Genomic DNA, 24,269 nt, shown 5'->3' with positions numbered 1-24,269 from the left:
CCTACATATTCCTTCAGGAGCAACAGGAGTTGTGACTCAGGGCTGTGCATGAAGGAGAGAAGCTCCAGAGCCCTTGTCTCAGGTGGCTTCTGGCCTTCTGTTGGCAGAAACCATTGGTGTTCTATTAGTGCTGTTTTTAAAACAGACCTTGAGAACGGAAATTTGCAAATGTGTTTTGTAACCCTTAGCAAAAGGAGAGCAAACACCTTTATGAAATTCTGGCATGTGGTCCTTTTAACCTTCCAGGCAGTGTCCTGGTGCATGCGAACTAGCGCTATTCCCTTCTCAGGAGCTGGGGTGCTGGGTTCCGTGGAAGCAGTCCCGGTGGTGAGCTGGAGCTTGGGTAAAAGGTATGTGTGTGTACATACACCACTTTGTTATATAGTGTTATTGCATTAATTCCAACTGTCCAAATGGATTCATTTGATGAAGACAGAAATGCAGAAAGGAGAGTCACACACAAATCCCATCTTCCTGAGGTAACCTCTGTTTCCTTCCTGCAATGAGAGCTCTGGCATATGCATTTTGTGTGTGCATTTGAGGGCGGGGCTCAGCCACTTGGTAGTCTCTTTTCTTCCCTGTCCACGTTCCCAGGGGCTGTTTATGAGCGGCTCACATCAGTGGTTCAGAAGAACATTCGAGAGAGATAGCTGGGCTGTCTCCATGTGCTTACTCTCCCTCGTCCACCCCATTCAACAGATTGTGAAGCCTGGTTCCAGTGACCTTGGGGACAACCTTGAGGAGCGCCGAGCCCTTACCCACCATGTTGTGGTCCTGGGGGAGGGAGGCAGGCAGGACACAGGACAGTGTTCCTGCCCCAGTGGCTCCTCCCAGCTCTTGCTAGCCCTCCCTTGGCATCAGGCAGACCTAGGTAGCCTCAGGTCTTGGAGTCCCATACAGAGCTGTTGCAGAGGGGGTCACTCCAACCTTGAAGCTTCTGGGGGCCTAGCCATGGGATAGTGCAGAGTGTGGTACTGCTTTTCTTCCTGGCTGGTGTCCCTGGGGTCAGCTCCCTTAAGGTTAGGGCCCTGTTCTAGGCTAGGACAGGGAAGGGCATAGGAAAAAGGGCCAGCAGGATGCAGGGAGGAAGGTATGGGCACAGACACGCAGTGGGCAGGCCTGTGCCGGGAAGAGGGTGGGCTTTGTCTCCCGAGGAGAGGTGGCCCCCAGAGCACTGATCTCCCCACATGGCAGGCAGTGGGGCTCTGTTTCAGGCCAGCCCTCTCTCCAATGCACTTAGGCTGCGACAAGCCTGGGCAGGATGTAGGGGGCTACTAGACCTGTGGGCAGGGCTGAGGGACAGGGCCTGGATCTGCCAGGTCACCTGTTCTCTGCTAGAGGGTTTTTGGACACAAGGGCTTTCCCAAAAGATGGGGGCAACTTGCTCCCAGTGAGAAGATGAGAGAGCCCCTGGTGGCTCCATGGGCCTGGGCTGCTGCAGGAGAGGCCTGGGGGCTTTCTGGCTCCTTCCTGGGGGTCTGGAAGTTGCTAGCAGAAGCCCCTGGCACTGTTCACCTGTTCCAGAGAAAACAGATCATTGTCCCATTTGTTGTTGTTGTTGTTTTGCCTCAGCTCCCTCAAAAACCAAGGGCGTTTTTTAGGCCCATCGTCCACATTACAAGCTCATTGTAATTCGGATGTATTTGCTTTGTGAAACCAACCCTGAAGAATATATTGTTTTGTTATATTCTGCTGGAAACCTTGCCACATTTTTCCTGAGAAAACTGAGCCTGCTGTGCACCTGGAGCCAGCCAGGTGGCAGGTGCTGGGCCTGGAAGAGGAGCCCGCCGAGGCTTCTCCAGCGCTTCTGAGTGCCATTGTTTTGAGTGCACTGCCTGGTGGCCCTCGGCCCTTCCCAGGGCCGAGCCTTGCCCGGCTCGTTCCTTAGCTGTGGCTTCCTGCTGCAGGGGAGCTGGGGACCGTGGAGGTCCCCCACAGGTCCTCAGGCCCAAATGCCCCCAGCCTGGGCAAGCCTGCAGTGAAATAGGCCCGTAGAACCTGACTGTGAGGGCCGCAGGGACCCCAGGGTGCAGAGGGTAGCCTCACTGCACAGTGGGTGGGTGTCCCTGCTTGCTCCTCCTGGAACGTGAACGTGGGCAGCAGTGTTCCTATTCCATGCTGGGGAGGGGCTGTGAGAATGTCTTTCTTCCTGATGGAGCCTAGCCTCAGGCCCCACTCTCCTGGGTGTGTTACTTTGGTGAGGTCACTGGTTCCTTACCTCTGACATGGGTTTCACATCAACACTTTCTGTCTCTCCAGGTTGGTAGAGTCCAGTGAGCCCAGTGCAGGCCAAAAGTAAAAGCTGCACCCCTGTAAAGAGTGTGCATGCATCAGTTTGTGCCATTGAGTGTCTATAGCAGAGCTTAGCAGGGTGGGGTCACTGCCAGCAAGGTCCCCCCGCCCCGGGAGACACAGAAGGAGAGGGCAGGGGGAGGAAGTGAAGGCTGGGGGAGGGGAGACACAGGAAGAGGAAGTGGGCCACAATGGTTGCCGAAGGCTCTGCAGACAGGGGCCCCTCCCTCAGTTGCCTAGATTGCCAGCCGGGAGCACGGGGCCCTGGGGTGCAGAGCTGGGGCTGGCTGTGCAGGTGCTTGTTCATGTCAAGGAGCAGTTGGACTTCTCTGTGAGGTTCTGCAGATCTCCTCTGTGACTGCCAAGGCTGGTGCCCCCCACCCCCGCCCAGACGTCACAGCCAGAGGCAAGCCCAAGAGGCCTTTCCATACTGTGTCCCTTTACCTACCCACCACATGCTCTGCCCTCTTTCTTCCCTCCCTCCCTCCCTCCCTCCTGCCTTTTCTGTTTTGGTGCAACAGAAACCCCTTTCCCAGTAATCCACAGATTCCCTGGTTCCCACTCCTCACGAGCCCCTGCAGCAGCACTTAGGGTCTGCATCCTAGTGGCCAGATGGACATGGCTGTCCTAGCTGCCAATACCTGCCCCATCCACCTGGGCTAATTTTCAGCCCACAGTGGTGTCACAGAGTGGTCTTATGGCAGGAGTGTGATATTCAGAAGCCTGAAGGGAGCTTCTGACGTGTAATTACAACCCTGGAACTGCTTCTGTTTAAATCCTTTGCTGAATATTTGTCACCCATAGCCTTTTAAGTCTGACCCGTTCTAAACTGCTGGGCCTGTCAAACAGTTTATCAGGGAGCACCCTCCTCCAACAGGACAGTTTGCAGTGTGACCCAGGGGCTCTCAAGCCCCAGAGCCCTGCCCTGGGAGCATCTCCTACAAAGCTAGACTGGACTTGATTGCTATTTTTGAGTTTCTCATCCTGGAAGCCACTGCCCAGCACATTCTGAGGAGAATCTGTCTGGGCGACCATTGTTATTTTAGGAGAGCTCTTGGGGTAATATGAGGAAATGTGCTTTGAAACAGGGAATACAGAATGGGGCCGGTAATGTGCTCAGAGTGTTGAATATCTGCTTTTTAAATTGGCATTATTGATGGCTGCATTTTCTAGTTTGCTATGAATTTTTTTGTTTTGAATTTAACTTTTTGAGTAGGAAATGCATGTATGTGTTTCAGAATCTGAAAGATTTAAGTAGTTTCCCCAGGGAAAATTCTGTCAACCTTCCTTGTCCTCCATCTGCTCAGTGTTCCCTTGGGTGATCTCTGTTCTTACTTTCCTAGGGACCCTCTGTCTGCACATACAGGCCAAGGCACACGTAGATCCTCGCTGGTCATCTCTCCTCAACCTTGTTTTCTTCACTCAGCTTGGAAATCTTTCCATATCAGTTTGCAAAGAACTCGTTCTACTTCTTTGCGATAGTATTCTGTTATATGGGCGTTCCATAATTTATTTGACAGGCCCCAGTGGAAGGACATGAGTTGTTTTCAGGCTCCTGCTGCATTGACTAATCAGGACCATATCCCATTTTGGAGATGTGCAGATGGGTTTATAGGCTAGGATGTCAAAAGTTCAGATGTGGGATAAAAGGGTGTGCCCATTTCTCATTTTAATAGGTATTGCCAAATCGCCCTCCATGGAGGTTGTAGCAGTTTGTACTTCCATCAGCAAAGAATGCCTGCTTACTTGCAGTCTTACCGAGGTGATGGCTACCAAGCTGCATTTCAGTGTGTTTCGTTTGCTGTTACATACTGCAAACGTGTGTAATGGATGAGGTGGAGCATCTTTTCAGGCACTTGAGAGCCATTTGTAGTTCCTTTTTTATGAATCGGCTTTGCCCATTTTTCTGCTGGATATTTTTCTTTTTAAAATTCCTGTGAGCTCTTTCTGGTTTGGAGATCAGCCATTTGTGATACGAGCTGCAAATATTTTTTCTCTCAGTTTTGTCAGTTATCTCTTGCCTTTGTTTATGATGACTTTGTTCATGGAGAAGTATAGTATACTTTTTTGTGCAGTTGATTGATTGATTGATTGATTGATTGAGACTGAGTCTCACTCTGTCACCTAGGCTGGAATTCAGTGGTGTGATCTCGGCTCACTGCAACCTCTGCCTCCCACGCTCAAGTGATTCTCCTGTCTCAGCCTCCTGAGTAGCTGCGATTACAGGCACCCGCCACCACACCTAGCTGATTTTGTATTTTTAGTAGAGACAGGGTTTCACCATGTTGGCCAAGTTGGTCTTGAACTCCTGACCTCAGGTGATCCTCCTGCCTCAGCCTCCCCAAAGTGCTGGGATTACAGGCATGAGCCACCACGCCCAGCCTTTAGTCTTTTCTTTTATGGTTTGTGGACTTTGATTCATAGAAGGAACTTCTGTCTTACAGTTTTCTCCTAGAATGTTTGTGGTTTTATTTTTCACATTTGAATCTTTGACCCATTTAGAACTTATGCTGGTATAGGGTGGGAAGAATGAACCCAACCTTTCCAGATGCTACCGAAGCGTCCTGATATGTGTATTTGTAGCAGGAGAAGCCACAGACAAAACTCCTCAGACACCGAGTTAAAGAAGGAAGGGCTTTATTCGGCCGGGAGCTTTGGCAAGACTCACGTCTCCAACAGCCGAGCTCCCCGAGTAATTCCTGTCCCTTTCAAGGGCTCACAGCTCTAAGGGGGTGCATGTGAGAGAGTCGTGATCAGTTGAGCAAGCAGTGGGTGTGTGACTGGGGACTGCATGCACCGGTAATTAGAATGGAACAGAATAGGACAGGGATTTTCACAGTGCTTTTCTATACAATGTCTGTAATCTATAGATAACATAACTGATTAGGTCAGGGGTCGAACTTTAACTACCAGGCCCAGGGTGTGGCGCCGGGCTCTCTGCTTGTGGATTTCATTTCTGCCTTTTAGTTTTTACTTCTTCTTTCTTTGGAGGCAGAAATTGGGCATAAGATAACATGAGGGGTGGTCTCCTCCCTTATATTGACTGCTCCCTGCCCTAGGGGTTGGAAATGTCTCTCCATCCTATGCAGTTATCACTGCCTTTCGTTCTAATTCTGCCATTTCCTCTGGGCTTCACTGGCCAGTGATCATCTTACGAAACTGTGTTGAATCCTGGTGGTCTCGTTTCCCCACGTCATGGTTTTGCAGGACTTTTTCTGGCTATTCCTGTGTGTTTTTCTGTATGAATTTTTAGGATCAAGTTATCCTATTCGAAAACAAAGCAAAGCGACAAGAAAAATGCCTACTGTAAAAAATATCTTCACATGCATTGTAGAAATGTAGACACACATTTGCCCAAGGAGGATTCTCTTGTTGAAGCAGCGTTCCCTCCGACACTGTGGCGGTCTCCAGCCAGGCTTCAGCACCCTGCCAGCTCTTGCATGTGAAGAGTGGATGGTAGTGTGTGATCAGCGGCACTAGACCAGAGCGTCCTGGGATGGGGCACACGTGCCCCCCATGTCCTTTTTACTGCGCGGCTCACGGACATGCTTCCCGGGGCCCCTTGGCCCATAGGTGATAACATTGTTATCTCCTCCAGGCACCACTGTGCAGCAGGCATGTGTCCCGTGTATTCTCCCACTTAACCCTCACAGTGACAGAAACAGGCTGGACGACAATCCCTGAGGCATCAACAAAGGAGTGGGGGTGGGGCAGGCTGCTTCCTTGCCACAGGCAGATCCCAGCTGTGGCTCTCGCTCTGGCGCCAGCCAGCTGAATGACAGCTCACTGTCTCCTCTCGGGCCTCACTTCCCTTACCTGCTCAGTGGGTGGGTAAGAGCTTCCAGCCTGGACTTCCTTGGCGGCCATGTGCATGTCAGCTCCATGTGGCTTAATAAACCACTACTAACATTTCTAGAGACGAAACAGGGCAGCCAAATGGCCTTCAAAGGAGTTAGGAAGTCCACCTCCCACCACAGACGCCAGACCTTTCTTTCTGCCACCCCTGAGGCCGTATGCCTGAGTTTCATTGGAGGCCAGCAGTTGATCAGCCCCTGTGTTTGACTGTGTGCCGAGCTGCTCCAGCAGGAGGGGAACAGGCTTCCCTGGAGTGAAAAACATGGCAGTCTTGAGGTTGAGAGCTAGAAGTGGCCCCAAACCAGTGCCCACAGGGCAAAGCTGTCCATCGGTGAATGACAGCCCACTCACTGGTGGGGAATAGCTGGAGACTGGGGGCAGTGGCCTGGGAGCCCGAGGGGAAGCAGTTTCTCTTTGGAAGGCTCTCCCCATGCCTCCCTTTGAGTCTGACCAGCCCTGCCCCTGCCATTGCCCCCAGATACACACCCACGTGGACCTTCGCGCTGCAGAGGTCTGCTGTTGCATCCAGGACATCCCTGTGAGGGTGCCAGCTCATCTGCCTTTCCAGGACCTCCCGGTAGGAGGTGCATTTCTTCCCTTCTCCCTTCCATGAAGGGGAGCTCAGCGAGGCTTCCGAGAGAAGACCCAGCAGGAGGCCAGAAGAAGAGGCCCTTGCAGCAGATGCTGCTCTGGCCCTAGCTTGGTGCTGGGCATTGAGAACATTGGAAAAATGACCCCTCAACAGGCTTCCCACAGGAGGTTCACAGACAGATCTGCAGTGTGGTTCATACAGGGGTAGCTAGAGCTGGGTGGAGGGCGGGGTGGCCCACTCACCTGTGGGGTGGTGGGTAGGAGTTTGGCTAAGGCTGGATCACAGGAGATAACTTGGAGCGTGCCCTTTGCGTAGGTGAGCAGAGTGGAGTCCGCGCCACGGCCCGAGTCTGAGCTCAGGCTTTGAGCTGGAGCATGCACACTCCTGAGCTGGCTGCATTTGCACGTGGCTGCTGTGGGGGAGGGGGGAGGTGGCTGCTGAGGTGGATGGGGGGCTCAGCTGAAGGAGAGAAAGCCCCTGCGCTGCCCTCCCGACTGGCTCTCTGAGGGAACACGCTGTCCCCGCCTGGGCCTGCGGCTTGGGCAAGAGCAGCATGTGGGACGCTGTGTTCCCTGATAAGATGAGGCAATTGCTCTCAGTCGGCGCTGCTCCGCTCGCGGCCTCGCTGTGGCGCCAGGGAACATTTATGTAACGCGCAGCCCTGAGCAGCTGCCCCGCCCAACCTTACTCCAATCCCCACCCCCTACTCTCCGGCAACTCCATGCGGTCCCCTACCCTGCACCCCCCGGCCATGCAGCCTGGTACCCGAAGAGTCCCCCACTACCTGGCACCCGTAGGACCCCCAAACCCCAGCATGGCGTAGCCCCTCCCCCAGCTCCCCACAGTTCCCCCAGCCCTCTTACAGCCTCCCTTCCAGGCTCCAGGGCACCTAGCGCCCCTCCAGGCTCCACCCCAGCCCCCTTCCTCTCACCCAGTCTCCTCACAAGGCCTAATCCCACCTTGTCTCAGGCCCCCCATCCCATGCACAGGCGCAGGCACACACAGCCAGAACCCCTGGGGCCCTCCCACCTGGGGAGCTGGAGTGGCTCTGGGATCCGGCAGGAAGGCTAGGAGCTCCTCCGCAAGAGTCTAGAATCTCCTACCGATTCTCTTGTCATTTTGGAGCTAGAGGGAGCCCTGTCCTGTTGAGTCCCTGTCCTGCTGTTGCTGTCTCCATATGACATGCCCGGCTGGAGGCAGATGAAGGGTTTGAGCCAAGCAAGGAGGGTGCTTGGGTTTGTTTAGTCCGATGGGCCCCCTTTGCCGTAGAATGAGAGGTGGGCGCACTCCCTGAAGGGCCAGGCCTGGCTGGCCCCTCACCTCACTGGGTGCCCCCCTGTGCTCACTTCACTTGGCTGCACACAGTCCCCCTGGAGTCTGTCCCCAGAACAGCAGTTTTTAGAGTGAAGCTGGACACCCGCAGGTGTCTTCCCTTCACCAGGGCCATGAGATCAAAACTGTTTTCATAACAATAGCACTGTTTGCCTCATTCTCCCAAAAGAGTACAGTAGGCTATTGCAGATGCTACAAGATGTGTGACAGCACTGTCCCTCTTCAGTGACTGGAATGCATGCTTGGATTGAAGACTTCGTTTCCATTTTAATTTCTAATTTCTAATATGATGAATAGCAGGGGCTCTCACCCACATGCACGAAAGCTCCTGGGGCTCCTTGCGACCGTGTGGGTGAAAGTGGCCTGGGGCATGTTGCTCCCTGTTCCCGCCCCAGCCTGTTCTCCCTTCTCTGAGCTGTTCCTTGTCAGCCTCCTGGGTGCTGCCTGAGTGTCACTACCAGGGGACCCAGCCAGACCTGGTGCTGCTGCTCCTTGCTGGCCTGAGCCATAACTCCTGTTGTGGGCCAGTTCACCACTGTCACCTCTTTGCAGCGGGCTGAGGGAGGAGCAGAGAATGGAGCCGTGGGGCCTGCATCTGCCTGGGTCAGGACCGTGTCTCTGGGCCAGGCACCCAGTATGTCCCCTGTCAAAGCATAAAGCTCCTGACGTACAGGGAGGCCAAGAGCTGTGTTGGTGGAGTGGCTGCGCCAGACACCCGCCTTCCTCCACTCCAGGCTGCCTGGCACCAGCGCCCCATCCATTGGATGCTGCATTTCTCTGCGGCCCCAACATCGTGTGGCCCATCTGTAGCTCTGTGTACCTCACATGCTGCCCCGGCCTGCAGGCAGAAGGAGCTAAAGGGCAAGGCTCCTCACAAGAGCTATTAGGAAGCAAGGCTGAGTGTGGCTTCCCCCCACACCAACAGGCGCAAATCTGGGGAGACTCACTTGACAGGGCTAATGACTAAGAGCAACAGTAACAGCTGAGATTTCAGGAGTGGACCTTTGGAACGTGCCAGGCACTGTGCTGAGGCCAGTCATGCACCGCCCCTCGGGATCACTGTATGGACCACCCTATGAGGATGGGGCAGTGTGCTCACTTCCTGTGGCTGCTGTTACACATTACCACAAACTGGGTGGCTGAAAAGCACCTGAAACTCACTGTCTCACAGTTCCAGAAACCAAGGTATTGGCAGGGTTAATTCCTTCCGGAGGCTCTGAGGGAGAATCTGCTCCATGCCTCCCCTTCCTTCCCCTGCCCCCTTTCTCCCCCTTCTCACTTGCTCCCTTCCCCCTCTTCCCCACCCTCCACACTTGGGAACGCATCTCCAGATCCTTACCTGATTACATCTGCAAAGACCCTTTTTCCCGATAAGATCACATGCACAGGTTCTGGGGGTTATGGCTTGGCTATATCTTTTTGGGGACCATTATCCACTCTACTACAGCCAGCAAGGAGCTTGTTCGAGGCCATAGTGTCACAGCTAGGGAACAGGGTCTGAACCTCATCTGTCAGACCTGACATGGTTAATGCTAAACCATTTAATGCTGGACTTTCCCAAGCTTTTGATGACTAGTGTGCGACGTGAATCTCCAAGAGTGGAATTACCGTGCAACATTTTCACTCTTTGGTTGACAAAATTTTTTATTCTGGAAGCAATGAATAGTTTTATACAATGATAACATTTCTTTGAACATGTTTTGGGAAATATTGGACTAGATATTTAAGGAACTATATTTAAACATTTCTTCTTATTGTTATGGAAGAAACAAATACATAGAATTTTTTTTTTAAGACCCAAGGCGGGCGTGTGGCTCATACCTGTAATTCCAGCACTTTGGGAGGCTGAGGAAGACGGATCACTTGAGGTCAGGAGTTCAAGACCAGCCTAGCCAACATGGTGAAACCCTGTCTCTACTAAAAATATAAAAACTAGCCAGGCATGGGTGGGTGCCTGTAATCCCAGCTAGTCGGGAGGCTGAGGCAGAAGAATCACTTGAACCTGGGAGGTGGAGGTTGCAGTGGCAGAGCAAGACTGGCTCAGATTAGATAGATAGGTAAATAGGTAGAGATACCCATAACACAGAGGAGCTTGCAACAAAAAAAATCCTCTCACCAGTCTAGCGCCACTCCCTAGAGAGCATTTCTTTTCTGATTTTAGTTGTCTTGATGGTTACTGCTATAAATGAACAGTATCTTATTGCTGTTTCTTGATTTATCAAATTTAGATATTCTCTGTTATCCCTCCTGCCATGAAATTTAAGGATTTACCTCACTCCTGTCCCTCCCCTCCAACTCTTCCTAAATTGATGGATGTATTATTTTACTTATTTTGACTATCTTTGTAATTTTAAATCTCTGTGTTTGATTTAGGTATGTTCTTTGCACACTGTGTGCATTCCGACTTTTCCCTTAAATCCATGTTCTCTGCTGGGCCCACAAGTCAGTTGTATGGCCTTTGTTTATAGGATTGGTTCTAAACACTGACAACTAGTGCTAAGGTTAGTATGACCACAGCTGTGTGAAGTTTGCTTCCATCAGCAGGGCTTGTGCTGGGATTACGTTTCTTGCCACCACCTCATGGAGTTGTGAAGAATAAATAATAGAGCATAGGAAAAATCCCTAGAACCGAGCTTGGCTCGGAGCTCTTGACCCATAATCATGAGGCATTTTCGTTTACATCTAATTTGAACCACAGTTTTTTTATATGTCTTTTATTTTTCCTGGAGTTTCTAATTGCCTCTTTTTTCTTTTAAACAAAGAAGAGTGATGTGTCTTTACTGTATCCTGAAGTGTATCCAGCCTTTTGATGGTACTCTGTGGTGCACAAAACTCACTTTCCTCCTGGAATTTTCCCCCGTGAGCCCCGGTCCTGTGCTCCAGTGACCTCCCAGGTCTCTGCCTCGCTCTTGTCATGAGGTGGCCCTTTACTATACAGTCATGTCCCTAGCTCCTTGGTCTTATCTCATTTTAGCTGGAGTGTGTGAGACATTAACTTGGAAGACCCTGTTCCTTTGTCTTCAGGATCCACTGTGACTTAGGAAAAGTCTGGTGTCTGTCCCAGCCTTGTTCCTTTGTGGATGACCTGGTGTTTGTTTCTTCCTCCTCTCTCTATTAAGCTGTGAGAGCTCCTGTTTTTACTCAGTGTTCTGACATTGCAGAGCTTCTCACAGCAGAGATCTTAACTCACTTACCTGGTCCACCTCAGTGCAGCCTGTCTCATGTTAGTCTCCTGTCTCCTTTTTCTTTTTCTTCTTTTTTTTTTTTGTACTCTTTGACAGAGACTGTTGTTATTTCTTTTGTAATTTCTTCTCCGTATTTTCTGTTTTCTCACTTGATTGTAATTGTCATGTATTTGGGAAATCGTGGTGCTACTTGATTTTGAATCCCCCCAACACCTTTTCCTCCAAAATGTAAAATCAATAAAGAGAACAAAGGCACCCACACGTGGCCCCTGCTTCAGCAGTGCCAGGAGACGGAACACATCTTTTCCAGAACTGTTTTTTGTTGTTTTTTTCTCATATATTTGCTTTGAGTGTATTTCCAGCTTTTATATGAAGGTTTTATATGGACATAATGCTGTTTTCAATTTCTAAATGCTGTTGTTTTGCTGGGTTGTTTTTTTTTGTGTTTTTTTGGAGATGGACTCTCTCTCTCTTGCCCAGGCTAGAGTGCAGTGATGCAGTCTGGACTCTCTGCAGCTTCCACCTCCCAGGTTCAAGTAATTCTCCTGCTTCAGCCTCCCAAGTAGCTGGAATTGCAGGTGCACACCACCACACCTGGCTAATTTTTGTATTTTTAGTAGAGACGGGGTTTCACCATGTTGGCCAGGCTGGTCTCAAACCCCTGATCTCAAGTGATCCACCCGCCTCAGCCTCCCAAAGTGCTGAGATTATAGGCATGAGCCACTGTGCCTGGCCGTTTTTGCTCTCTGAACTTCCTTTGTATTGTATTCTCTTTGCTTTTGCATCAAATTTTGTCTCAGATTCCTCAGAGAATACAGAAGTTTCAAGTTAAAATTGTCTTCTGTTTCCTGGCTTCACTCTTTTCCTCTAGAGTTGGTGGTTAAATTGCGCTTGGCCTTTCTCTTCCATGCTGCTGGTTCTCCTTGGCTGTCTGGCCATCCCTGGGTGTCTGCTTGTGTTTAAGGTGGGTGGGTGAGTGGGTTTCCTCTGTTGAACATGGGTAGACCAGCTTCAATGACTGGCAGTCACTTTAGGGTCTGTGTGGGGGTGAGAGGGGAAGTGACCAGGTAGGAACGGGAGCCCTGCGGCCACCCCTAATACCAGAAGGGCTCTTTTCTGGGGTGCCAGAGCCCCCCCGCCCCAAGCCTGGTTCTTCCTGAGCCGTTGATGTCATTTTTGTGATTGAGAGTTTTGTGTGTTAAGAGTTTGCCTGGGTAAATGCTGGCCTGTTTCCCGCTCTGAGTGAGGGATGAGAAGGAGGGAGCAGCATCCAGACCTACCTTGATTACCTCCCACCCCACTGTGTTCTGCCTCCTCCCCACCTGCACAGGCCCCTAATGGGGTGCGCTGGGCTGCTGCCCTTGTATGTCACCACGCTTGGGATGCAAGAGCCTGTCTCATTCTCCTGCTCTACCAGCCATCCCTGGTTGGCCACTTTGGGACTTCTGTGAGAGAAGGAGCAGCAGACTGTTCGTAGAATTCTAGGCCCAGGAACTCACCTAGGCTGACCCTCTCCTGTTACAGACTAGACTGAGGAGGGTCAGAATGGGAATTGCCTTCCTGCCCTGCAGGGGTCCAGAGTGTGGCTCCCATGGAGCAACATGGGCAGCTGGGCTCCCGGAGGCCTCTGAAGCCAGGGCGTGGGCCTGCAACCCCAATGCATTGGAGACTGCTGGCCCTGCATGGGTGTGTAGTGCAGCCTGCTTTGTGGTGTATTTAGGGGGTCCACTGCCAGGAGCCTGGGGCCCTGACCGGTTCCTACCCATGGGCCCTGCAGCTTTAGCACCTGAAATGCTGTTTTATCCTAGGCCGTGTCCTCTGCCTCCATCCCAGGCGTGGGTGGGAGGGCAGGGGCCACCTTCATCTCTGCGCTGATGGATTTGTCACAGGAGCCCTTGGAGGTGGGGCACATGGGAGGGGTGATGAGAGATCGGGGTGTTGGGTGTTGCGGGTCCTTTCCCAGAGAGGGTGTGAAAGCGGGGCCAGGTGCGGATACTGACGCTCTGCCCCTGTGTCCACAGGTGAGAGGCCCTTCGCCTGCAGCTGGCAGGACTGCAACAAGAAGTTCGCGCGCTCCGACGAGCTGGCGCGGCACTACCGCACGCACACGGGCGAGAAGAAGTTCAGCTGCCCCATCTGCGAGAAGCGCTTCATGCGCAGCGACCACCTGACCAAGCACGCGCGCCGCCACGCCAACTTCCACCCGGGAATGCTGCAGCGGCGCGGCGGGGGCTCGCGGACCGGCTCCCTCAGCGACTACAGCCGCTCCGACGCCAGCAGCCCCACCATCAGCCCGGCCAGCTCACCCTGAGCCCGCCACAGCCATGAGCAGCCGCTCCCACCCCCTCGTGAGTCCCTGGCCTTTCCTTTTGTAATAAGAGAGAAGAGAGAGAACTTGATGTGAAGTCCACGAAAAAACAATTTTTTTCACCTCAGGTGTCAAAGTAAATTTGTTAAAAAAAAAAAAAAACAAAAATTTCAAAAAACACCACCCACCAATTGCACAACAGATATACCCACAAAGTTGAGATTCAGCGGTGTTGAACCCCCTTTCTCAGGGATGGACACGTTCCACGAGGTCAGTGAGGACACCCCTTCCTGCCGCCTTACTCTGTACATAGATTTGCACTCTGGAGTTTTCTGTTAGGTTCGGGAACACGCTGGGGACAGAGCAGGCCAGCCAGTCTGGTGGAGCTCAGCGTCTGGCTGGCTGGCCGGCCAGCCTGTGGGTCTGTTGGGAGCAGATGTGGTCCCTGACGTTTGTGCCTCCAGGGCAGATTCCTAAGCAGCGGGCCTGACCTTTTCCTGCCTGGCCCCCCACCCAGCCTCTGGCCTCTGCCCAACAAGCCTGGCCGGGCTTGCAACGCAGCTGATTCTGAGACAGGCCCTTGCAGAGGGATGCCTTAAAGCTGTCCCCGGCTGGAGGAGCACTCCACCTTGGGGACAGTGGAGGGGGCCTTCAGCCCTCTGCACCCTGCCTGCCTCACACCCGGCCTCCGGGAACCCTCTCCTTCGGCGCTAGGGAGCACTGGAAGCAGAGGTGCCAGCCCTGGCTGAGCGTAGCACTGCACCGTCCGACCTCCGAGTCAGGGGCCGGGGTCACACCTGCCAGGACTCCGCTTCTCCGTGTCCCTGCAGAAGGCACGCAGGACCCTGTCACTATTATACCTGGGCCTCTGATGGGGAATTCTGGTCTTGTAAAAAGATGTTAGAAATTCCTGGTGGCACATCCAGTTCCGGAGTCCTCCCGCATGGGCACGTGTGTTGGAAACAATGGGCAGGTCACGGGGCCTCCTCGTCAGATGGCCTGTGTGAGCGGCTGTGCCTGTGGCAGCGCATCGTGCTTCACAGAGACTTCTGTAGCAAGAGACCGGAACATTGTGACTTGGACCTTTTCAGGAGTGGCGCGGATGTTACAGGAAATGCTGTCGGAGAGCGCGCATTCTATTTCCTCCCCAGGGAATGCCAGATGGAAAGTTGTGGGCCACACTTTTCTCAGACCCACCATGTCCCCAACTCAGACTTAGCAAACCTCCAGCCTCTCCGTGTCCCCGGACTCCTCCTCCCTTTTCCTCCTGCTTCTCCTTGTCCTGCCTGGAGGCTCCAGGCCATACCCAGCTGGTGGGGCTGCTCCAGTGCCCCATCACCAGCCTTCTCCTGGCAGGAGAGGAGGAGCAGAGAGCTGAGTCCTGGGTTGGGATTGGAGCCCTGGGCTGGGTCAGTCAAGCTGTGGTCCAGCAAACTCCTCTGCAGATGGCTGGAGTGTCGACCCCAGGCTTGTGGCCCAGGTACCACCTTCCCTTCCTCCTGAGAGTTGGGGCCTGTAAATATAAGGGCCCAGGACAGAGTGCGTGCGTGCGTGTGTGTGTGCGCGTGTGAGCACACACGCGTGTGTGTTGGGGGGTGGGGGGATTGGGGTGGACTCAGGGTGTCTTGCCAGAGATACCTGTTTTGATGAGTACCTATTTTGATGCAAAGGAGCGGCTCTGGGACCTCAGAGGGCCGCAGATGGGCTTCCTGGGCCCAGCGTGCCTTGGTCGTGGCCATCCTGCTTCTACTCAGTCCTACCATGGTATGGGGTGCAGCACAAACCCGGGACCCAGGCCTAGCCACTGCCCACCGCTGCTGGCCACTGTTGTGGCTGGCTCCAGAGTGGACAGGTATCCTCTGTCCACAGCAGCTGCTCAGGCACAGGATGCTGCCGGGTGCCCGCTTCTCACCACTGTGTGCCAGCTGGGAGTGGCCGACAGCGTGGTAGTGTTTTCTAGGTAGAACGATGGGCCCTAAATTGGGCAGTAGCATTGTTTCTGCTGCGGTGAGAACTGGCAGGGAGAGGGTCACCCCCACACTGGTTGGATGCGGAACTGGCCACTCTGGCTGCCATGCTGTGTTAGGCTCCCTGACAGCCCTGCTTGCGTCGGGTCTGGGAGAGAGAGTGGAATATTCGGTAGGGACCTTGACAGAAGAGAGCCCTGGGTGCTTGTGGGGCAAAGATCTTCATGCCCAGTTCCAAAGTGAGGTCCCTCCCAAAGTTGTTTTCGTGTGAGGCAGAGAAAGCCACACTCTGACTACATTTTATGTCTCAGGAATTCACATTCCAGGTTCAGGAATTTTATTCCAAAGTCCTTTGGTGCACTCACTGTCCACCGTTCCCCAAGGCAGGGAGAGGGAACGGCCCATCCCTGGGAGGCTGGCAAAGCGCTCTCCAGGGAGCGGTCAGGCGTCCTTGTGATCTGCCCAGGGTGTCATGGAAGGAGATTTTCTAGCTCCACATCTGTCTGCACATAGGAAGGAAAAGATAGGACTCTAAACCTAGTCATCTTGGAATAAAAAGAAGAGCTGGTTTGTTTTAGAGCAGGGCGGGGGGTGGGGGAGGGAAGCGGGTGTTGGCTGTTTCCAAAGAGAGCACTTAATTTAATTTTTCCTTTAAATGACCCAGGGCTGTTCCGTCTGATAGATGGAAGGGTAACATTGCCTTAAAACAGAAATATGCAGGCATTGGCTATTTTTGGCTTAAGAGTGTGTCTTCTTTCCCAAAGTGGTTCTCGTTTAATGGCAGGGTGTGGTCCTTAGGCCCCGGCCTGGACTGGGAAATGGGGGCGGGTAGGGCACCAGGAGAGAAATCCTGCTGGGTACTCCTGGCCAGACCCTCCTGAATCATCTGGGGTTTTAAACTCATCTCACTTGAAGGGCGGGGAGAAACCCATGAATCTCAGGCACAGTTCACAGGGGTCCTCAAGGGCAGATGTCCATCTCATCATGAAGTGAGGGATTCCTGTGGAAGAGGGTGGTGGGCCTTGGAACGCTGCCTCCACTGAAGTGGGCACACAAGGCGGACCCTCCTGAAACAGGCTTCATTTTCTTCAAACATGCAGAATGTTTTCCCAGACTGCATCTATTTCAGGGTCTTCCATTTTTGTGGTTTATGGCCATGCTTGCCAGTTTTGGTGGGGTCGAGGAACCCATAGGACTCATATAAATAATAGTGAAAACTCAAACCCTTGTTCTGGGACTTCAGTTCTAGTGGTCCATAGGGGCAGAGATCTCAGAATGAAGTTCGCCTGAGTGAAGGGAGAGTTCCCCTATAAAAGGTCTAAAATTGATTTGGGGCTCAGGCATCAAGGGGCTGGTGTTGCTCATGTCCCAGACAAGGAAGCCCCTCTTTACATCAGCCATATTAGGGGAACGGTTGTCAGCTCCCCAAATGCCTACTGGATCCTACAGCCATACAGGAAAACAGATGGACACAGCCCTTTCCTCAAAGAGCCCTGGGATCCTGTCCTGCAGGGTGCTGCGTAGGAACGAGCAGAGATGTCCTGGATGGGAACATGGTCCTGGAGGTGCCCTACCTGCATCCTGCTGCGCCCCCACCCACGACACTCGAGTGCAAGATGGCTGCACTCCTAATCCTGACTTTATTCCCAGGCCCCACACCAAGGCAGGTGCAGGATTCGCCATGGTGCAGCCTCCAGGTACAAAGATCTGAGGCAATGGCGATCCCAGGCCTTGCTGCACCCTGAACACAGCTCAGACCGGTGAGGGGTGATTCAGAGGTGGGGATGGGCAGAGAGGGCTGGCCACTCTGCCTCAAGACTTGACCTCAAGTCTTCTGTCTCCTGACCTGGTGTGTCCAGAAGACCATCCTCTTTCTTGCCAGAAGCAAATGCTAAGATGGACTGCACAGGGCCCTGGTACTCCCTAGGGACCCATTCAGGATCTCAGCTGGGCAGGGGTGCCACCCAACAGGAAGATGTGATCTGAGCAATAGTGTGGCCTTGTTTCTCCACTTCTGGTTGTGGCTGTGTTTACAGGGCTACCTGACTATTTTCACCTCTGACAGGTGTCACTGATTTTCTTTCCCCCATTTAAAAAAGGTCATTTAGTCAAAGACACAGTGCTAGAAGGTTTAAAGGGTGTGATGTGTTGGTCACATCACAACCAGTAAGAAACGCTTTATAGGTTATCCACATCTTTTGCTGACTGTTTCCATATACAATTCTGGTAACCATATTTTCCAAAGCTAAAATCCGAGGCGTGGGCTGATGGTTTTTGAAATCAGGATTACCCCAGGGAGAACCAGGTCCTATTACTAATTTTCCTAATTCTGAGGCTCTGAAGACTTGTCTGAGACACATTCCAGAGACCTTTGTACCAGAACTTGGATGCACAGTCCAGCTTACTACTGACACACACCTGAGTACCCTTTAGGGCGAGGTGCCGCCGCCTGCCTGCCGTCGTGTCCCTCAGCATCAGAAGAGTTGAATTCGGCCGGAGACGGGAGCCCGGTGTCCATGAGGGAAGAGGGGCCGCGCTTGGTTTCTACGGATTTCGGACTTGCAGTGCGGCTACCTGGCCCTGCCCTGCCTCTCTCTTTCTCATACAGCTTTAAAACTTTACTACTTTTATTTAAAACCGAACTGGATGGGAGAGAAGTAGCTTCCCCTACCCTACAAGTCACACATTCCCGAGAGGGGGTGGGGGGTGGAGGCAGGAAGTCCGGGGGTGGGGTGGGGGGCGAACAGCTTGCTTAAGGCCTCAGGGTCCTGCTTTCTCCAGCCTCTTCTGAAGGGCCTGTGGACAGGCCACAGCGCCTGCTTATTTGGAAACCAGGTGTGTGAGCCGAATGCCTGCGAGGCCACACACTCAGCACAGGAGCCCCCCTGTATCTGGCTGCCCTGAGAGGAGCAAGGGCCACCTCCCATGTGGCTCTAGACACCCCGCGGGCCCATCAGCCCCAGTGTCTGAGCGGGCTCCACCCCGGTGCCGAGTGCTGGGGCCTCTGGGGCTGGTCGGCCTCAGCAGGAAGGAGGCACTACTGAGCAACTATGCATTGTCATTGTCGGGTTTGGGGCTTGCGGTGGTTCCTTGGTGACTGGGAATTGCTTGTGTGCATGTGTTGGGTGCATGCTTCCGGGCCTCAGCTGCCTCAGGCCCGCACAGGCAACCCTTTCCCATCCAAAGCCATTGGTGGAGCTTCTCTGGAATCGTTTGCCAAAAGCCCAAGGCAGAATCCAAGGGTCCAAGACCATTTCCATGGAGCTCATGTTTTTCTTTTCTGTAGGAACTTTTTTTTAACCAGCACCCACCATAATTCTGAAGGCCATGTTTCATCTTCCTGGATCACTACAGTGAAGTATTACAGTTGTACAGTTCCCAGTCTGGCCTTGGCTTGCTCGGATAAAACTTTGTATGTATTTTGTATGGCATAGATTCTATATTGTAATGATGTCCTATGCAAAAAGAAAAATTAACGAAATTGTAAATTTTATTGTTTTAACGTGTATGCATGTTTAGTGACGTTTACATTTTGAAATAAAATTTATGATTCATTATTTTATTTGCTGGAGCTAGTCTGTTTGAAGAGCATGTCTTGCAGAGGCTCTGGGATGGGAAGGGAACTGAAATGGACAAAATCAAGCAGTCGCAATTGACTGAGGGGCTGAAGCTTGCCTGGAGCTTGGCGGGTCCTGTTTCGGAAGGAAGGCCTTGCAGAAGAGCTCTTGCAGCGAGTGGGTGCTCGTCTGGCCCCCTCCTGCCCATGGGAGGCTGTTTCAGCTCATCACATTCCCACCCCTCCGTCCATCCGAAAGAGCATGGAGGAGAAAGGGATGTGGCGATGGCAGGTTCCCTCAAAGGGCACAGTGCCTTTCCCTCAGAGTCCCCCCAAAACACCTGGACTTCCTTCTCCTGGGCAGCAGCCACCGCTTCTTTCAATCCCATGTGCCCTGCTCGCCTTACCCCTCAGCCTGGAGTCTAGAAAACACACCTGTTTCTAGCTACCAAAGTTCTTACAACCTACTATGGGCACAGACCCCAAAGTGTGCTGCAGCGAGGACAGGTCCCCGGGCCCTAGGAGTCTGGGGAGTAGGAAGGCAGGTGTTGATAGCAGAGCCCTTTGAAGTCCCCAAGGAACACTAACTGCCCCTGGCTGCCCCCAGGGCAGATGATGTCCTCATCAGAGGCAATTGGAAGCCTGCAGCTAGTGGAGGAGGTGGCTGCTGGGGTGGAGGTCTGGCCTGAACCCTGTTCTAGCTACAGCATGTGGAAGGGAGGTGCTGGTGCAGCCACATCTCAGGGTCACCCAGGGGTAGACCAGCGCTGCGTCTGGGCCGTAGGCTGTTTGTACATGATTACCTGTTTTTTTTTTTTTTTTTTGAGACAGTCTCGCTCTGTAGCCCCACTCTTCACTGTCGCCAAGGCTGGAGTGCAATAGTGCAGTCTCAGCTCACTGCAACCTCTGCCTCCCAGGTTCAAGCGATTCTCCTGCCTCAGCTTCCTGAGTAGCTGGGATTACAGACGTCTGCCACCATGCCCAGGTAATACTTGTATTTTCAGTAGAAACGAGGCTTCACCATATCAGCCAGGCTGGTCTCGAACACTGGACCCCAGGTGATCCACCTGCTCGGCCTCCCAAAGTGCTGGGATTACAGGATTGAGCCACCATACCCGGCCTGTGATGACCGGCTCATGGGGTAAATGAATACCACCACAAAATGTGAAGTGTTACTAACAAATGCAGGCATTGCAGCTGATCAGACGTGGGTTTTCCTGAAGCTCCCCCGACACCAGCTGGCATCGCCTGATGAACGTTTGTTTTCTGTATCAGATTGGGGGCAGGGAGGCGTGAAATGAATGCACCCAGGCACACACTGAACAGTCATAAAAACAAGCACACATTTTTCAAACAAAAGTCTTTTTGGTACTGAGACATTTGGAGCCCATTCTTGGTTGGAGTATTTTCCCAGGACAGCCACTGTTCCGCCTTCTCAGAGCCATTTATTGCTCAGGAACTTCCCCAGATAGCAGCAACTGCAGGGTGGATCCGCTTCCATAAATAGGTTTGTGTCGAGAGGATCCCAGATGCTTAAAAAATATTGACAGAAAAAAAAAAAAAAAAAGCCTGTCAGTTATGATGTCACTGCCAAGATTTGAAACCCCTCCTGGGGTTTCTTTCCAGAAGACTGGGGTCCCCACCATTCATGGAGCCCCCGTCCCAGGAGTGAGGGGTCTCCTAAGGCCTTCAGAGGCCCCCAGTAATGTAAGAGGGAGAAAAAAAGCAAGCAATAGATTTTCCTGGCGTTCGAAGAACAAATGTATGAGTGTCTGTGGCATGCGCATGGCACATTTTCTTCTCACACTTCCTTTTTGGACCAGGTCACAAAGCAGTTTTGGGTGGCAGAGAGGGTCTGTGGCTGACGGGTTGTGTCAGAGATGACAGCATCCTAGACGCAGGCCTGAGGGGTCAGCCTCAGGACACTCCTGGCTCTGACCTTTTTTCCATATTTCTCAAGACTTGGATTAGAAGTCAGTTTGTGGCAGTTAGGTGAAGTGCTGTGTCTGGCTGCATAGTGACCAGGTGAGGAGAAGCATCTGGTGGAGGGCGGGGGTGCACTCCCCAAGAGGGCAGAGCCTGGCGAAGGCTCACAGTGACATCTCCCCCTCTAAAGAAGGACTTCCGGCCTGGCGTGGTGTTTCACGCCTGTAATCCCGCACTTCGGGAGGCCAAGGCGGGCGGATCACCTGAGGTCAGGAGTTCGAGTTCAAGACCAGCCTGACCAACATGGAGAAACCCTGTCTCTACTAAAAATTCAAAAATGTGGCATGTTCCTATAGTCCCAGCTGCTCGGGAGGCTGAGGCAGGAGAATCGTTTGAACCCAGGAGGCAGAGGTTGCAGTGAGCCGAGATCACACCACTGCACTTCAGCCTGGACAACAAGAGCGAAACTCTGTCTCAAAAACAAGTAAATAAATAAAGAAGGACTTCCCATCCCTTGGTGCTGGCCTGTAGGCAGTGAGCACCCTGTCACTGGAGGCATTCAAGCAGGAGCTGAAACACTGCTTGCCAGGAATTCCATGAAGGGACTGGTGTTCTGGAAGGGGGCCTGGTTAGCGTTCAGAGGAAGGGCCACAGGATTTTCCAAGGGGACTCACTGGGGTGTAATCATCAAGACCCTCTGACACTTGCTCCTAGCCTTGTCGGTCGTGTTGGGGTGTGGACTAGCCTTTTCTGGATTGGGTTTGGCTGCAGAAGGCCTTGAATAACAGATAAGGCAATGTGTAGCTTATTCTGGGGACATGGGTGGCTCAGTCACCCCCAATCAAACCTCATCTAGGCCATGATAAAATTCCTGCCATTAGCACCATTCCTGAAAGGTCTTCTATGTGGAAAGCAATAAAGACACGCGGCTACTCCTGGTAGGGCTGCTCTCTCTGCACCAACTTTCCTGCACTGTTACGCGTCGGAGACCAGCATTCCAATGGTACATAGGACAGGCAGGTTTGAACAGAAGACAGCGTTGGAAACACAAGGTCTGTATTAATTGCCAGTTGCTGGCCGGGCGCGGTGGCTTATGCCTGTAATCCCAGCACTTTGGGAGGCCAAGGCAGGCAGATCATGAGATCAGGAGTTCGAGACCAGCCTGGCTAACATCATGAAACCCCATCTCCAGTAAAAATACAAAAATTAGCCGGGCGTGGTGGTGGGCGCCTGTAATCCCAGCTACTCGGGAGGCTGAGGCAGGAGAATGGCTTGAACCCAGGAGCCGGAGGTTGCAGTGAGGTGAGATCGTGCCATTGCCCTCCCAGCCTAGGCAACAGTGCAAGACTGTCTCAAAAAAAAAAAGAATTGCCTGTTGCTGCTGTAACAAATTACCATAAGCAGTGGCTTAAAGCAACACAAGTTTATTCTTTTATTCTCTTATAGCTCTGGAGGTCAGAAGTGCAAAACAAGTCTTACAGGGCTAAAATGCAGGTGTCATCAGGGCTGCTTCCTTCTGGAGTCTGTTTTGCTTTCCAGCTTGTAAAGGCCACCTAACATTCCTTGGCTTGTGCCCTCCTCCCCTATCTTCAAATCCAGCAGAGCAGCATCTCCTCTCTGATCTCCTGACCTCCCTCTTATAAGGGCCTCTGTGATTACCCTGTGAGACTGAGATGTGGCTGCACATTAGGCCGCCCCCAACCCCCAGCTAGTCCAGGATGAGCCCCCCATCCCTCCCAGCCTTCATGTCCTTCCTGCACTCCCCTGGGCTGGGGAGAGCAAAGTGGCGCCTTAGGCTGCAGGGCTTGATGAACTCCTGCATAGTGGAAGGAACCTGCATCCCACTCTCCACGGCCCTAGCAAGGGCCACAAAACATAGTTGAATTAAGCTGGACTGAGTATCTCTTCCACCTGTGTTTTGTTGTCCTTCCTAGTATTCCCCATCAATTATTCAGCTTTAAAAAGTAGGAGTCATAATCAAAATAATTGTCACTTCACTACAGTTCTTAAAAGCCGATCAGTTCTTGAAGGCCTGCACCCCAGCTCACCTGCTGCTGCCTGCACAGCCGTTGCTCAGGGCGATGACCACACAACACAGTGCTGGAGAAAGGTCTGGTGTCTCCGCTCTGGGCAACCTGCCACGCAGCCTTGCCTTCACCTGGGAAGCAAGCTTGGCATGGTCTGTGTAGGGTCATGGTGAAGTTCACAGTGGGCTGTGAGATGTCAGATGCTGGGAACTGTGCCCATGCCAGATACTCAGGCCCCCAGGCCAGGCCTCCACTCTCACATGCCACTGGGAAATGATCCCCGTGGATGGAGACCGGGTCCGACCGGGGACACCGAGGAAGGCTGTCTCACGCTGCACTCCCTGTCCCAGATGCCTCCCAGGCAGCAGCCACTTGGCCGGGTCCTGGGCCAGGTGCTTGCTTGCTGAGCTGTGCCCTCTGAGCACTCTCAGAGGGAGGTGTGAGTAGTCCCAACTTAGGGCTGCAGAGGGTACGAGGCTCAGAGGGGTCAAGTGGTCTTCTCAAGGTCACACAGCTGGCAAAAGTCACGGAGGGATCCTGGTCTAATTGGACCACCACCCACAGCTGCCTTTTAAGCTCTGAGTTCTAAAGGCTTCTAACCTGTCCAGGGGTACCTTTGTCTATTCTGTGGCATTGTGGGACAGGCCCAGAAGACTGGCGGGCCCCATGACGCAGGGCTGGTGACTTAGCATTTTTCTGGCTGCTGCATTTGTGGGGCCTGAACACTGGCCAGTCTGTGTGCCTGCACCTGGCAGCCTCGTGTGTCCAATGCAATGTCCTCTAAGAAGACGAGCAAGCTGCCCTCAAGGGGCCCAGTCCCAGTCACTGTGAGGTTCAGACCTCCCTTTAGGGCCCGCCAAGCAACCAGGCAAAGCCTTTTCTCCTGCATAGCTGTGACTTCCCGTGCCCAGGCTGCCAACGTGTGTAGATATCGCATCCACTCACTCAGACCTCTTGGAACTTAGAGACAGAGAGTACAACGTGGTGATGGGCGTTGCCCTTATTTGCAAACACATGAGAGGCCTGAGGAGCTCAGTCTGGGTGTCCTGACCCCAGCTCCAGGGCTCATTCTTGACTCCATCATAATGTCTTCCATTCCCAACCTCACAAATGGGTAATCATTTACTTATGAATTCGCCAGGGGACCAGGGAGAATTGACAGTAAATATGAAGATGGCCTGCATAATTAGCAGACTTCCTCTGGACCTCCTAAGAGGAGTCCTCATCTC

At 52.7% G+C, this 24,269-nt stretch overlaps 2 protein-coding genes across 3 annotated transcripts in view; one reads left to right on the top strand and one right to left on the bottom strand.

The window, feature by feature from the left end:
* The window catches only part of KLF13 (KLF transcription factor 13), a 50,790-nt gene extending 31,697 nt beyond the window's left edge, over positions 1-19,093 (top strand). Inside the window, exon 2 of the mRNA XM_045395219.3 lies at positions 13,278-19,093. Within this exon, the coding sequence (XP_045251154.1) occupies positions 13,278-13,567 (290 nt within the window). The 3' untranslated portion in view covers positions 13,568-19,093. The remainder of the gene's footprint in view (positions 1-13,277) is intronic.
* Positions 4,913-7,838, bottom strand: LOC135971751 (uncharacterized). 2 transcript variants are annotated; one of them, XR_012414712.1, is made up of 2 exons: positions 7,769-7,838; positions 4,913-7,151 (listed from the first exon to the last, which is right to left on the bottom strand). XR_012414712.1 is itself a non-coding variant. In XM_073995377.1 (2 exons), the coding sequence occupies exon 2, from the start codon at positions 6,679-6,681 to the stop codon at positions 6,205-6,207; it is 477 nt and encodes a 158-aa protein (XP_073851478.1). In that variant the 5' UTR covers positions 6,682-7,148; positions 7,769-7,838; the 3' UTR covers positions 4,913-6,204. The 2 variants fall into 2 exon arrangements, 1 of the variants encoding a protein (XP_073851478.1); XM_073995377.1 differs by having other exon boundaries at positions 4,913-7,148.
* Positions 19,094-24,269: the final 5,176 nt, after the last annotated feature.

The sequence above is a fragment of the Macaca fascicularis genome, chromosome 7 (assembly GCF_037993035.2).
Source record: "Macaca fascicularis isolate 582-1 chromosome 7, T2T-MFA8v1.1".
NCBI classification, from domain to species: domain Eukaryota; kingdom Metazoa; phylum Chordata; class Mammalia; order Primates; family Cercopithecidae; genus Macaca; species Macaca fascicularis.
The sequence above is the reverse complement of the archived record's forward strand: the minus strand, read 5'-3'. Positions and strand labels throughout refer to the sequence as shown.

What these genes read in the sequence shown, in the direction of transcription:
- LOC135971751 (XM_073995377.1), bottom strand. Translation starts at nt 6,681, where the DNA reads ATGTCCTGGATGCAACAGCAGACCTCTGCAGCGCGAAGGTCCACGTGG.